Genomic DNA, 14,347 nt, shown 5'->3' with positions numbered 1-14,347 from the left:
CTATGATGATGATGACAATCCGTCACCATTTCCTTGCAGATATGAATTAATACAGATATCTGCGGATCACTGGAATAAATGAGTTTTGCAAAGTTTGATGTAGTAGTAGCGTGCTTGAGTCAAAGTAACATTTGTTTCTCAGTAAAAGTAAATCTACAATAAGTTAAACTGGACTAATAAAAACATACATAACAAGTTGTTTTTTATTTAAAGCAGACTTAATGCGCCCATCTTTGGCTCCACAGCTATATTCTTTGCCTCTGCTAGACCAGTTTTGAATGTTTAATAAGGCAAGGCGACTCTTTACCCATTGAAAGCCTACCAGGACTAACGCTTCACCCTCTTTTCTGAACTGAGCTCTTTGCGTCATATTTCAGGCCTGCTGTTAGAACAAAATTACAAAAAGGTGTGCATCAGAAGGTAGTGAGGCTGGCCTCGGCCTATCCAGCTACCCTATAAAAACTTGGAACCTTTTCAAATGGTTCATGGTTATTGAGTACAGAAGTCTTAAGTACAGAAGAGGTTGTCAAATGTTGTCTCTATGTGGGGAAGAGATAAGGCTAACTTTCTTCTGATTGGCTGCACCTAGCAAATAGATTGTTTGACCAACAGGTGGGTAGGGCACCTCCATGTGACATCATAATGATCCATGAGAACACAAAACAGGGGGTGCAAACACAAACACACATTTGTGTTTATTATTTGTTGTTGTTGCACAGGTACTCTGTGTCCATCTCTGTAATCTACAGTATGTGAAACAATCAGATTCATGCCACAGATTCTTCTTGTTGGCTTTGAACATACAGCTTTAATAAAGGAAACTATTTTGGAATCATGTTCATGTAGGAACAAAAATATAAATCAATGAAATAGAAAAGAATTACTGTTGTTAATATGTGCAGAAATAAACGCCCTGGATCCAAAAAAATACTTGTGGGAAAATGGAATGCCTTTTAGATAAAAGCAATTACAGTGAGATGTCTTCTGTAATGTGTTGAGATTATGTAACCACCGGAGAAACGCAATCGAACTGCCCATGTCTGGCTCTGTGTGTTTGAGAAAGAGGAAGTAAATCAGAGGAGGTTTTGGGTGGGTGGATGTGCTGACGAATAAAAGATTCTTTAAAGTAGATTTCAAAACCAACTTGAGAGGAACATTACATGAAATCAGTCTGAACATTATGTGTGCGCTGCTCACATTGCAACAGGAGCCGAGGATTTGTGTATTTGTGCAGTGTGTGTATATGACACACTGCACAAATACACCCACGCCGAGTTACAGCACGGAGCTCACATTCGCGTCTTACAGATAGGTCTATTGTCATTTATCAGTGAAGTCATCGCAGCGCACGCTTATTAACAAAGTGGAATTTGAACCATCACACCGGGTGAGGAGATGTGTGGCAACACAGTCAATCGTCCCACTGAGTTAAGTGTAGGCCCTGCAGTGACTCACACTACAATATATCCACACTTTGCAAAGCAGAGAGGCTACACGAGGACAACGACGGAGCTCTGAAAACACAGAGCCAAATCTCACCTCCGCAGAGATGCGTCTGTTCCCTCTGTTCCTCAGACAAACACCCGTGGGCGACTGCACCTCATCAGAGGAAGTCCCGGATGCCTGGTCGCTCTCTCCGTCTGACCCCATCTTCAGGTTCTCGTGGACGATATCTGGAGATGAGCGAAGAGAAAAGTTTACAGAGAGCACGGGGGGTTGACAAATGGAGCAGGTCTGTAAAAACAGGGCAGGGTGCAACACCAGATAATGACTTCAACAGGAAAGAAAAACACTCTCTCGGACACTTTTATGACTCCCTCTTTTCTTATCAAGCTACTGGCTGTATCAGACAGACGATATACAAGAGGTAAATATTCTTAATGAGTTTGACTTAGATTTTATTTCAGTGCCACAGGCTTTATGAGACAAAGCCATACATCACGGAGTAATTTACCCACGCCTGAGAAAACTCTGCTCTCATTCATACACTATTGCAGCATTTTCATTCCCTCCAGGGGTTTTATTCATATTTTGAATTTGTATCTGGGCTGAAAATCCAAGTTGACAGCAAACTTGGTTTTCAGAGTCGTTATTTTTAGTTATATTTCTTTGCAAAAAGGACAAAAATGCGGCCACAAAAGCGGATAAATTGAAGTGCATCTTTGCATAAAGCAATGATTTCTTTGAGCACATGCGTGATACAGTTCCCTCAACAGAAATGGGTATGACAAGGAATTTAGGCCCAGCAGCAGCTCAACACCTTCCACGTATGGTCACAAAAGAAATCGTTGGCTATTTCTTCATTTCAAGCCAGAAATATAAAAGTCAAATATTAAATTTGACAGCAGGCAGGTTAGGCGTGACTCACCAAGGCGACTACCATTGCGAGGCATGACCATGAGAGAGCCTAGTCCTCCTCCGATGACGCTCTGAGGCCGTCTGAGTGGTGGCTTTTTAAAAGAGCCTGTGTACTGGTGAAGAAATGAGTGGACACTGTGGGCTGATGGAGGACGGCCGTTCCTCACAATGGGCTCTGCTGGAGAAGAAAGAGTTTGTTGTGTTTTTTTGATGATGACAGGACACACAGTATACAAGCACATATCAACAGATGAGAACAAAATACAAAACCCCCAAAACAAAACATTGTAGTCATGGCGCTGAAAGAAAGTGGTATTAATGTGAACAAGACTCATCATGGCCAATATGTGATTAATGCACTTCAAAGCAATCCAATGATAAATTCATCCTGAGGTACTCTGACAATCTTATGTGTCGGATGATTTATCTTGCTGATTGCGTCACTACATAACAGCCAGTTCTTATAAAAACTGGGTGGCGGATGGGTTGTTTTCCCCTTTCTAAATGTTATTAAGCTCAAAATTTGCATTATGGGGATCACGACTACTTACTAACAGCTAGATACTGACACAGAGGAGGCACTACCCATCTGCTAGACGGCACCTCTGCTTATTCAAGTCCCTGAATCTTACCCACCAACAGCGTTTTGTGGCATTTAAGTCTTTTTGAGTGGTATTATCTAACAAATATCAGAACACGCTGGATGCTACAGACCATCCAAGAAGTCTACTTTAGTTTTGGTGATGTGCCTCGCTAAGCTATAACACTAGTATTACCAACTAACTTAGCACTTTACCGCTCTCATACTCCTGGTTCTAACAAAAAGAAGACAGTGGCATTATTGAGGGAAGGTCAAGGCTTCAAATTTGGAATTAACCAAGGGGCAACCTCCAGAGATTAAAAATGAAACCCCCCAAAATGACAAAAACTGCAGTTCCTCTAAGTGCCACTTGAGGCTCCCTCCAAAAGGACATAGTTTTGGTCAATTTGATTACATTTACAGAAAAAAAATGATAGTTTCAACTTTCATAACAACTCCAGGTTTTATAACTCATCCACCTGGATAACTGAGCATGGCTGCACTGACTGAGGCAGCTGGAGCCACTCAGAGTCTGGTAAGCATCCTCTTCTGTCAGTTATTAAACTGGGCCTCTTCACTGTGTGTGTGTGTGTGTGTGTGTGTGTGTGTGTGTGTGTGTGTGTGTGCGTGTTTCCTGCCTTCTGTAGCATTTTAATAGACTGACTGATATTACGGCTTGCTGAGTGGTGCAGACCATTCCAGGTATTTGTGCTTATTGTGACTTCTGTTACTTTATTAGTGCGTTCTTAGCACTTATTTTGTGTCTCTGTGCTGCAGCAGTACAATTCAAGCATACAGCTTGTTAACCAGCCTTGCTACCAATAGTTGATAAATTAGTAGTCCACCCTTTGATTCATCAAAGTAACTTCTAAATCAGAAAGAAATTCTACATGACTGCAGCCAAAACCTTTTATATTAAGGCCTCAAAATGTGCCTCTTTGATACTTTCCTTATAATTACCAAACCACTTGGTGTCACCTTCCATCTTTTATATACACACTGTATTGTTAGGCTTTGTATCAAGGTGACCAATAAAAATGAAACTGCTGGGTTGATATACATTAGGTTCTACACTGTAAATTAACAAATTTCTCACTAAAAAGAACAAAACAACCCCCCCCCCACACACACACACACACACACACACAAAACAAAACAAAACAAAAAACAGTGAATTAAATTGAACCTTAATCTGTTTTGATATTTGAGTATCACATCTTCCCAATGAACTTCGGGTTACCTAATTGTACACATAGCCAGGAGAACAGCAATGTTTTCTTAATCAGTGTAACCCCTGTACTGTAAATAATCAAAAGTGTATGAAAGTCTGTAAACAAATGCCTGACAGTCTAAGGCAGGGGTGGGGAATTCGGGGGCCGGTGTCCTGCAGGTTTTAGATGTGTCCTTGATCCAACACAGCTGATTTAAATGGCTAAATAACCTCCTCAATATGTCCTGAAGTTCTCCAGAGGCCTGGTAATGAACTGATCATTTTATTCAGGTGTGTTGACCCAGGGTGAGATCTAAAACCTGCAGGACACTGGCCCTTGAGGCCTGGATTCCCTAACCCTGGTCTAAGGTGTGTGAGTTTGGCTTGTGGAAAGGATCTACCACTGACAATGAACAGCTTTTGTCCAAAAGCACGACTAGAGCTGACAAGAGTTGAATGATTTAATATCTGGAAGATCTAGCACCCAGCAAAACACCAAATATGACAATGAGGAGAAAAGAACACCCAGGAGAAGATGAGCAGAAGTCAAAACTCAGACAGAGGCCCATGTATGCAAAAAGAGCAGACAGGACAAGGACAAGACATAAGTCAACAGTTACAGAGGAGATAATTACTTCCCAAGAATAATGATTATTGATTAGATAGATTGGTTTATGTCCCTGCAAAAACAAACAAACAAACAAACAAAAAACAACTGTCAGGCAGAAAAGTGTTTGTATGTGTTTAGGACCTGTAATGCAAGGGCTTGGGTTTTACAGTCCACCGCTGTTTGTCATGACCTTGTTTGGTAAAGCCATTAACATCATCAGCCTTTGAACACAGAGTGGATTACCTGGTTTATCAAGAGTAGATCAATTTTGTTTAAAAAAACAAACAAACAAAAAAAACAGAAACAAAACCCACACAAAAGCAAGTTAATAGTAGGCAAAGTTTTCGTGTATAGAGAAAATTTAGGGAACTAACCAAAGTGCTTTTAGCTAGAGTCAAACGCTCATTGCTAATTTGAGGTGGGTAATGGTCCAGTAAAGTCACACCAAACAAATGGTTGTATTACGGGTATGTACTCCTGCACGCTCTATCCGTGCTGCACTCTCTCCTACAACAAATTGTTGAGCGTTTATAGACAAGAACGCATCTGAAAACATGGTTAGACCAAAGGAGGGATTCTCCTCTCCAGCACCTGGGAAGGTCTAGGAATACTGCAGAGAATAAGGAGTTGAGGAATTTCATCCTGGCAACAGGACATTGAACCAGATCTTTACCTTCTCGAGGTGTGGGGGAGTTTCTCCAATGTTAAAGTGTTTTATTGACCCACAAAAGGGGCTTGAGGAGGACGGAGTATTGAACTCACTGTTCAACCACAGTGGCAGCTCGTTTCACATAAATCAGACCTGTTTCCAGTCAGACTGCCAGAGCATCCCTTTGTCACCAAATGTGCTCATAATTTTTATGGATTTAATTTTTAGACACAATCATAGGTGGAGGGTTCTGTGGTCAGAGGATCTCATCTTGCTTTTTGATGTGGTTCTGTTAGCTTCACCAAAAGACGACTGCCATCTCGCACTGGGTCGGTTTATAACTGAGTCCGAAGCAGCTGGCATGAGCACCTCCAAGTCTGAGGACAGTTTTCAGTCATAAATGGCGGACTGAACACTTGGGGTCTTGTTCATGAGTGAGGGAAGGAGGGAATGGCAAATGGAGATCGCCGGACTGGTGCAGCATCTTCTTCAGTGTTGTTGATGCTGTACTGGTCTGTACAGCAACCGCAACACTAAAGAGAAATGTGCACGTAACAGCAAAGCTGTCGATTTACCCGTCAGTCTACGTTACTAGTCTCACCTATGGTCACAAACTCTGGGAAGTGACGGAAAGAATACGACTGCAGAAACAAGTGTTGGAATCAGCTCTCCCCAAATGATGATCGGCCTCTTCCTTAACCTGCCAATATACCCTCTGCAATGGTCACATCGCTCACTGCCACGCCGTCATCACACATATGCAGCCATTTATACCCGGCATTACAGCGCAAGAACTCGCTGCAGTATTCTCCTAAAGGTGTCGCCACCAGGATAATATTGCATCATAAGCGCTGATAAGGAGAAGTCAAAACTAACAAATTTGTAATTTGTGTGTGTGGGGGGTATTTTACATTTTGACAGATTTTCCTGATTACAGCTGAGTGAGATTGCTAATGATTCTATTCAACAGTTTCTGAATTACTTTTTAACTGGTCACAACCTCCACATACTTTCTGAGTTATACATGTCTACTTTTTTAAAAGTACCCCCTCTTAAAGTCCCACTCTGGCCAGGAATAACAGCGTAGTCATTACCAGCCTGCATATCATCACCACCAGCCTCAACAATATTAGCTCACCAGTTGTCTGGTTTCCAGTTTCCAGATCCAACAGATTCTCAGTGAATTTTTCTGACGTAAATCCCCATTGCCAAAATTAAGCTTACAAGATTCAAGCTGCCTTTTCGAGACCGATTCAGACTGCTGTGGGTGTTCAGGTCTCGTTGGGCTATAAAAACAGATTTTACTACGCCAACACAGTCGCTGAAAATTCGGAAAATGGCATGTTACATATGTATTACAACCATGATTATCTTTCTTTTTTGTTGTTGTTGGGGGGTTTTTTGGCACATCATGACAGACTGACATCATATATGTGATTTAGCAGGCATGTATTATCCCGGCCCTTATACCACCTCTCCCTTATCGCTGGGCAGCTGCTGCTGCTGCTGGCCTCAGTTATGAGCGTTACATAATCAGATCAGGACCACAACGCTTTCCCCAATCAGAGAGTTCAGATCAAATCTCATCTGGCTACTCCATTCTGTCTCCTCTCTACCCTACTTGCTGTTACACAGGCTGCTAAAATCCCCCACACGCAAGCAGGCACACACAGGAACGCACACACACACACACACACACACACACACACACACGTCATAGTTCTCTGTCCCCACTCAACAAGCACAGAACACTCTGGCCAAACTTGGTGTTAGTCGCTGCACAAAAAGCTCTTTACAAAGTCTAGTTAGTTCTCAGAAGGCGATGGGGGGAGGGGAGGGGCTTCGTGGGAGCTTAGACAATCTGATTGATTGAAAAGGGAAAAAGGGGGGAGAAAGGGTGGAGGGGTGCTGAAAAGAGAAGAAGAGGAGCAAAAAGATAAAAAGAAAAAAAAAGTGGGGGGCAGCAAATGGATCAAGATGCTTCGCTGGTTTCACCAAGTCATCCAAGTCGCCGTGGCAATGTCATGGAAACTCTAAAATGTTTCCAGACCATGAGCACCATGGCAACAACTTGCTAGCACACCGAGACGTGCTCCCTGGCTTGCTTGCTCCGTGCAGATTTTGTAAATATCAGAAGAGATAGGCGGCTGTGCCACGGCTTTTATTTGACGTCTAGAAGGCCACAACCTTCAGCAGGATGGAGATGAATGGTAAATAAATAAATACAGTGTCTGCCAGCAAGAACGGAGTGTCTTTACAGTAAAAAATAAACTGACAGATTGAGCACAACAATCAATACAGAGCTGGGAAGTGGAAGAAGTCATTCCTGTGAAATTCACATTTATTGTCTGAACAGTCAGTATTAAAGGAGCAGTTCCCCCTAAAATCAAATTTGCATAAGGGGTGGTTGTAATATGCAAGAATTGTGGATTTGTGGACTTTTTTGAGTAAATGGGCTCTTTTTGGCAGTTTAGGTAGTTTATATTTACAAGAAGGCAGATATGCCTACCTTTTTTTTTTTTTTAAACAGCTTTTGTAATCAAAAATATGATCTGAACGCAGTGTTGTGCCAAACACATTTGGCTTTTCCAAGATGAGTTATTTAAATTCTATATAGGCTCCTCTTGTTCATGTGACTCTTATCTTATGTTTTTAATTCAGTTATTAAATTACAGGTCTTATATGATTATATGAGTAGACATCCCTACAATTCATTTCAAATCTGAGCAACTTCCACCAACCAGTACCAGCCCCTTTAAAAACTGGCATTCAGAGTCTTGAATGGACATAAAACTTATTCGACAGGTTCGTTGTAGCGAGCAAATTCAGAAAGAAAAGGAAGAAAAGGACCTCAATCATCAGTGTAACATCTTTTTGCTAACGCCAAGCTGAAGCTAAAGATTACACTTTGAGCAGTTTAAACTTTCAGATTCTGGGTCAGCAATAGATAAAAATGTGGATTTGGATTTAGATGAAAGTGCCAAACAAATTAAGTCCATTAAAATTCAGCCACTAAATCCCATTTCAGACACGGAATTCATTATATAAATGTGCTGGAAATTCTGCATGGCAATCTGGTGTTTGAAATAAATCACATCAAACAGACTTTACAGACATTTTGACATTTTGTATATAAATCTTAAGCTGGGTTCCTCCACTTGAATCGCTTTATTTATAAAGTTGTGACAAGCTGTGCTGGTAGTGGCAGTATACTTGATAGACGCGATTTAAGAGTTTTAGGCCTCACCGCTGTCCTTCAGGCCGTTCTCCTCGATCGTTATCTGCTCGGCCAGCTCTGACAGGGACTCGTCGATGGTGTGACTGCCTCGAAGAGTCTGAGAGAGACGTCGCCGGAACCTTTTCATCTTCTCCACAGAGCTCTCAGGAAGGGGAGGCCTGAAGAAGACAAACCAAACAAAAATGTATACACATTACAGGTGTTACCCACTTACTGCAAGAATAAGGAGAGCTACAGCTCGTTTCAACCACAGAGGAACAAGATCAATATCGCTGAGCTGTTTATCTAAGCTTCGTGGAAATGCAATGTAAACTGCCTGTAATTACAATTAAAACAAAACAAAAAAACGTCTGGCTGCCATCATGCTTCACAATCCCACATTCAGAAAGAAAATGTCACTAGTTCACCAGGAATCTGACTGGGCGAACAATGAAACGCACTAATCAACAGACGTTAATTATGACTCAGCTCACACTGCATTCCTCCTCCTGGGAAAGCATGACAAGTCGGTGAGAGATTCTTACGGCCGAGTTTAGAATACAGGCCCTGGCACACAGGACTGTAAAAGCAAATCCTAAACCGGGGGGATTAGCGGCTGAATGGCACAGGGCTAGCCTGGGCCGCATCGAGTCCACATCACACATTCCAGACACATTTATTGTGTGCGCGAGAGCGACTGATTGTGAGAGCCTGTACGTGTGAGCGAGAGGGAGAAATGCAGCGAGACAATTTATGGGAGGAAATGAAAAAAAGATTTCAAATCAAGACAGGCAATATTTGAGACCGATTGGCTGGAGGAGATACCAAACAAGCCTCTCCCTGTGACTTCAATGCAGATATCATGACTCCACTACGTCTGCAGATCAGGACATGTGTGTGTCTGTGATGCTGATGAGTAGAGCCAGACAAGAAAACACATGAGCGCAAACCCTGAGGGCTCGCCTGACTGGCAACTACTCCCTATTGACATCCTTTGTCTTGAAATACAACTAATAACCCATATTCTGTCCAGGGACGCAACTTACTCACTTACCCAGAGCCAAACAGTAGAAAGTAGTCTTTGGAGGACAAAGTGGACTAACATGGCTAAAAACCATAATTGACCTTTAAATGATGATGACTCATCAGTGAGGGACCATGATTCGGACTCGTATGAAGACTTTTGCTTTGTTTTTGTGCACAAAACAAAAGAGGATACAGTTGTTGCAAAGAAGGCATGCAGCTGAAAACTAAGTGTAATAGGAAATCCACCTACAGAGACGGGAAAAAACTGTGAAAAATGACTAACATTATAATGTGAAAGCCCAAGACGATGCCTAAGAATTGCTCATTTTGTGCAAAAAAAGAAAATAGAAAAGAAAAAAAACTGTAACAATGTGAAATGAAGAAAAGAGGAAATCCTTTCATTTGAGATGCGGGGAGGAAAGAAACTGGAAAAACTGGCAGATCAGGTTGCAAATCAATAATCAACAAGACAACAACAGGTGACAACAGCAGTGTTTGTGTGTTATCCACATAAAAAGAGCAAAAATCTGTCTGTGCACATCTTTTGCTGCTCTGTTCTTTCCTCTGATCTGCTAATAGCTGCCCCTCTGTTATCTTGGTTCTGCTACAGGTGTCTTCCTCTTATAAAAGAGTTGCTCCTTTTCAACATTGCCAAGTGCTCATTTCAGATGTTTGGGGTTTTCTCTCCAATGTCTTTACTTTCAAAAAGCAGCTCGAGATAGTTTCTGCAAACTGGAGCTAGATAAACAAAACTGAAACTGAACAGCTCAACATCTCCAAGTCGAGTGAAACAGCAGCTGGTTTTAAAAAGTGATTACACACAGAGGGTTACAGGCTCTTAAAGGGGATCCATTTATCTTTTTTTAGCGTCACATTGTTGGTCTTGTTCTGCAAGATAGTAGCTTTAGTTTACATGATTTGCAGTTCCTTAAATCAGCCTTCTTAAGCTTCCTCTAGACAGGAAAGATTTCACAGCGTCCAGGAAACCATAGATCATAGAAAGTAAATGACGCTGAGCAATTTCAAGCAACTAAAGTTTTTTCAAATTTGAGGTGAGCAACTAGAAACGGAGGTCATAAGATCTGCTAGCATCCATCAGTTTTAAAGTGATAAGCAGCTTTATTTTTATCCAACATTCCTCTAATTGGCAGAAGACATGACCAGCATATATCCACTTTCACTGACATGTTACAGTATAATTTAAGATTAAAGTATCTCCATGTTAGATCACGGTTCTATTACTATTATTAATATCAACAGTATTCTTGGTAAGTGCACCTTTATATAGGTTCACAGTGGTTGGCTCTTGTGTCAGGATGTTGTTAAAAATAACGAAAAACAAAACATAAACATTACATTTGGTACGGGGTTATACAGTCAATTGCCTGATTTGCTCCAAGGTTAAACGTAATGTCAGAGTGAAGCTCTGGAGAGTCTGACAGAGCGTTTGAAACAAACTGTCACAACAGGTGAGGAAATGCACGTCATTATTACATAACCTCTCCTACCTCAAAGTTAAAGACCAGCACAGAAGCAGCGTGACTGCAAACAACATCCTACCAGGAGCAATTTTATTTAAACTGAAAAGCTTAGCAAATAGCAAAGTTGCAAAGACACAGCTTCTCTTTAATGTCACTGAATGTAACCACAAAGCCCCGCCCAACTGTTTTAACAGTCTATTATGATCACTCGATGGTTAACACAAATTGTTGCATGTCACGGTGCATTCTGTCAGACAATTTGACGTGTAAACCCTTTGAAACCCACAGCAGGCGATGTGTCCGTTCAATGATTAGAGGCATGTGAAAAAACGCATATCATATGAAATTAAGGCTGGCACATAAATGTACCAGTCTTAAACCAAGCATTGAGAACAGTGTGAACCCTGAGCTTTTGACTCACAATGGACTACATCGCACTAATGTGTGATATTCATATTCACAACAATATTTAATTAACAACTCGATGTCAGTGTCCACAAAAAAGCTGAATATTTTAGAGCTCATCAGTGCAGACTTGGATAAAGAAAGCTGGCTGTTTTACCCAAATATGACACGCACTGTGGATGTTTTTATGAAATTATTTTGCGCAGCTTTTCTCGTACATATATGATTACTCCCAATTAAAATGCTAAGCAAGAAGCATTGTAATTAATCCAGGAATCAAGATGAGAGAAAGCACGTCAGATCTGCTGTCATAAGAGCTGCACGTCACTCAGTTCAGCCTCATAGCACATCAGCTCCAACGCGGTCAGCCAGCAGTCTGTCATCTCCGGAACAGCTCACTGCGTTACCCTGAGTTACACACACCCTTCGTGCTAGACGGGAAACAAAAAAAATTGCACTCGTAACTCTAATAAAAAGGCCTATTTATCCGTCACAGCTGAAGCATGAGATAAGAAGTGAATTACTCATCGGCGAAAGTCCAAAGAAAATTTACAGCATGTTTTAATCAATTACTTAATCAACAAACAATAATATCAACACAATCAAGATTCTTTAGCGAGTAATGAAACGATTCAGCTGTTTAATCAAGCAGAAATGTGAAATATTTTCTTGCTCAAGCTTCTTTATCACTGCAAATTAAAAAGGGGAGTTGAAAGGGCTTACACAAGTCTTACAGTGGAAGATAATAAACAAATGAAGTCAGCTCAGGCTTCAGACTGCTCTAAAGGCTTTTTTTGTAGTCTTGGTTCAATGATGTCAGGGAGAGTGGTATGGGCAGCCAATCAGAACAAGTTTGTCTTAAAGGGAGGTCCGCCTTAAAGAACAGGCGCTAAATCAGCTTGTTTCAGTTAATGGATGAACTGATGAGACAGTATAAGATGAATAAAGATGATTCTGCCATGTGAAAAGCTACTCTGGTAGAGTCCAAGAACAAAATTATGGAGCTGAAAATATGTTCGCCTTTAAATACCGTCTTTGTCTGAAAAACAAGAAAAAACAAAAAAACTACTTTGGGTTCTCTGAACTTCTCAATCACCAAGCAGAAAAAAACATAATTCACAGATTATTCAATAACAACAATAACCACAATCTTTTCAGACCTAATTCTGATATTACTCTAGACAGCCAAAATCCTTTGTTGTGATTACAATCACTGCGATAAGCTCAAATCAGGATTATGTGGCACCAAGTTGGGATAAACTGACAGGCCTCTCACTTTTGGCTTTTGTAGTTGATCTGTCCTCAGTTCCACGGTAATATCCACAATCCGCTCTTAATTTATGAATGTGCTGAATATGAGAGGGATTGGAAGAAGCACATCTCTTAAACGACAAAACCTGCTACTTAGCAGACTATGGATACAAATCACCTTCTGAGGGGTTTGAGTACAAAGTAAATGGCAGCAATAGAATAAAGACGAAGAGGGAGGAGAAGAGGGAAGACTGTCTGCTGCGCACCAGTATCCGCTGGCACATGCTCCTGCTCTGGGATCGAGAGTGGAGCTTTGGACATGATCCCTGGTCTGAGCCTGATCCCTGCTCCCCTAAGTAGGCCGGTCTGAGGTCGCAGCTCTCGATCTGCTGAGAGGTGGCCAGGGAGGAGGAGGGGGACGGGGGGACGGGGGGGAGGGGGGGGGGAGGAGGCGGCTGCAAGGGTGGTAGGGGGGTGTGGAACAGAGGGGTGTGCGCTCTGTGCTGATTTGGGATTTGTTGCCACGGCAACCCCCGCTGCTTTTTCCATGTTGAAAATGCAGAGCACCGCAGGAGACTGCTGCATGCTGATTTTCCGATCCCTCTCCCCACACTCCCCCACCCCATCCAAATATCCTACCATAGTGTGCCTGAGATGTTACAGACTCTTGACATCTTCACATGTGTGCGAGGCTGTGTCTTTGTAGAGGGGGAGAAGAGAGAGTGGGACATTAGATGCTGCAGTGGTGCGACAATACCATTCGCCGCATATGGATTCAGTCCTTTGCGGTCGTAGCTGTGCTGATCATCATGAGCCACTTACAAAGGTAGGAGCCAGAGTTCCTGCTGTGATAACCCACCAACCCCTACATCAGCAACGCAAGGCAAGCACTTCACACGAAACCATTACACACACCATGCAGCCACCAACCCTGCCATACGATGACGGCTGTCTGGGCCACAGACACAAACAGGAAACTCCAGGTCACAAACCCTACCTGACCCCTACGGGGTTCAGTAAACCAGCTAAGGTCAATGCCTTGAGGAGCTCGGGGGCCGCCCCCGAGAAAACACCCACCTCTCTTCCCTGGCAGCCTTCCTCACAAAAGACGACAGAGAACAAGCGTGACTGCTGGCATGATTCACGGGTGAGCTCAGCCCTGGTTTTCTAAAGAGCAGCCTTTTCTCAACCTGGCCAAGACAATGAGGACATGAGTGAAGGAGTTGGCTCCATTATGTGGGTCTTACATAAAGGTTGCATTGTACACAGTAAAAAGTGGGCTTTTTCTAGTGATGCGGGATGTAGTGGGGTGGTGCGTGGTGTCGAGCTGAGGAGCACTGAGCATGGCAACCAGGCAGGCGTGCTACCCCCCCCCCCACACACACACACACACACACACACACACACACACACACACACACACAGAGCAGGTGAAGCTTTAAAGCTAAAATGTGTTTGAAATTGGCAAAATGTGTCATCGAATTTGCCTTTTTTACATCATACATCAGGCACACACACATCATCTCCTCCCCTCACCTTGCTTTCACACTTGTCCCACAT

The 14,347-nt window shown here is 42.4% G+C and overlaps 1 protein-coding gene across 2 annotated transcripts in view; it reads right to left on the bottom strand.

Moving 5' to 3' along the window:
• Positions 1–14,347, bottom strand: part of LOC113026555 (cyclin-dependent kinase 17-like) — a 35,747-nt gene that overhangs the window by 13,488 nt on the left and 7,912 nt on the right. The window contains exons 2-4 of one of the 2 annotated variants that reach the window (XM_026175471.1): positions 8,655–8,803; positions 2,369–2,536; positions 1,540–1,673 (exon numbers count right to left, since the gene is read on the bottom strand). In XM_026175471.1, coding sequence (XP_026031256.1) covers positions 1,540–1,673; positions 2,369–2,536; positions 8,655–8,772 — 420 coding nt within the window. In that variant the 5' untranslated portion in view covers positions 8,773–8,803. The remainder of the gene's footprint in view (positions 1–1,539; positions 1,674–2,368; positions 2,537–8,654; positions 8,804–14,347) is intronic. The other variant, XM_026175472.1, reaches the window with a different exon arrangement.

This window comes from Astatotilapia calliptera, chromosome 7 (genome assembly GCF_900246225.1).
Source record: "Astatotilapia calliptera chromosome 7, fAstCal1.2, whole genome shotgun sequence".
In the NCBI taxonomy this organism is placed as follows: Eukaryota; Metazoa; Chordata; class Actinopteri; order Cichliformes; family Cichlidae; genus Astatotilapia; species Astatotilapia calliptera.
This window is presented reverse-complemented; position numbering and strand designations above follow the sequence as displayed.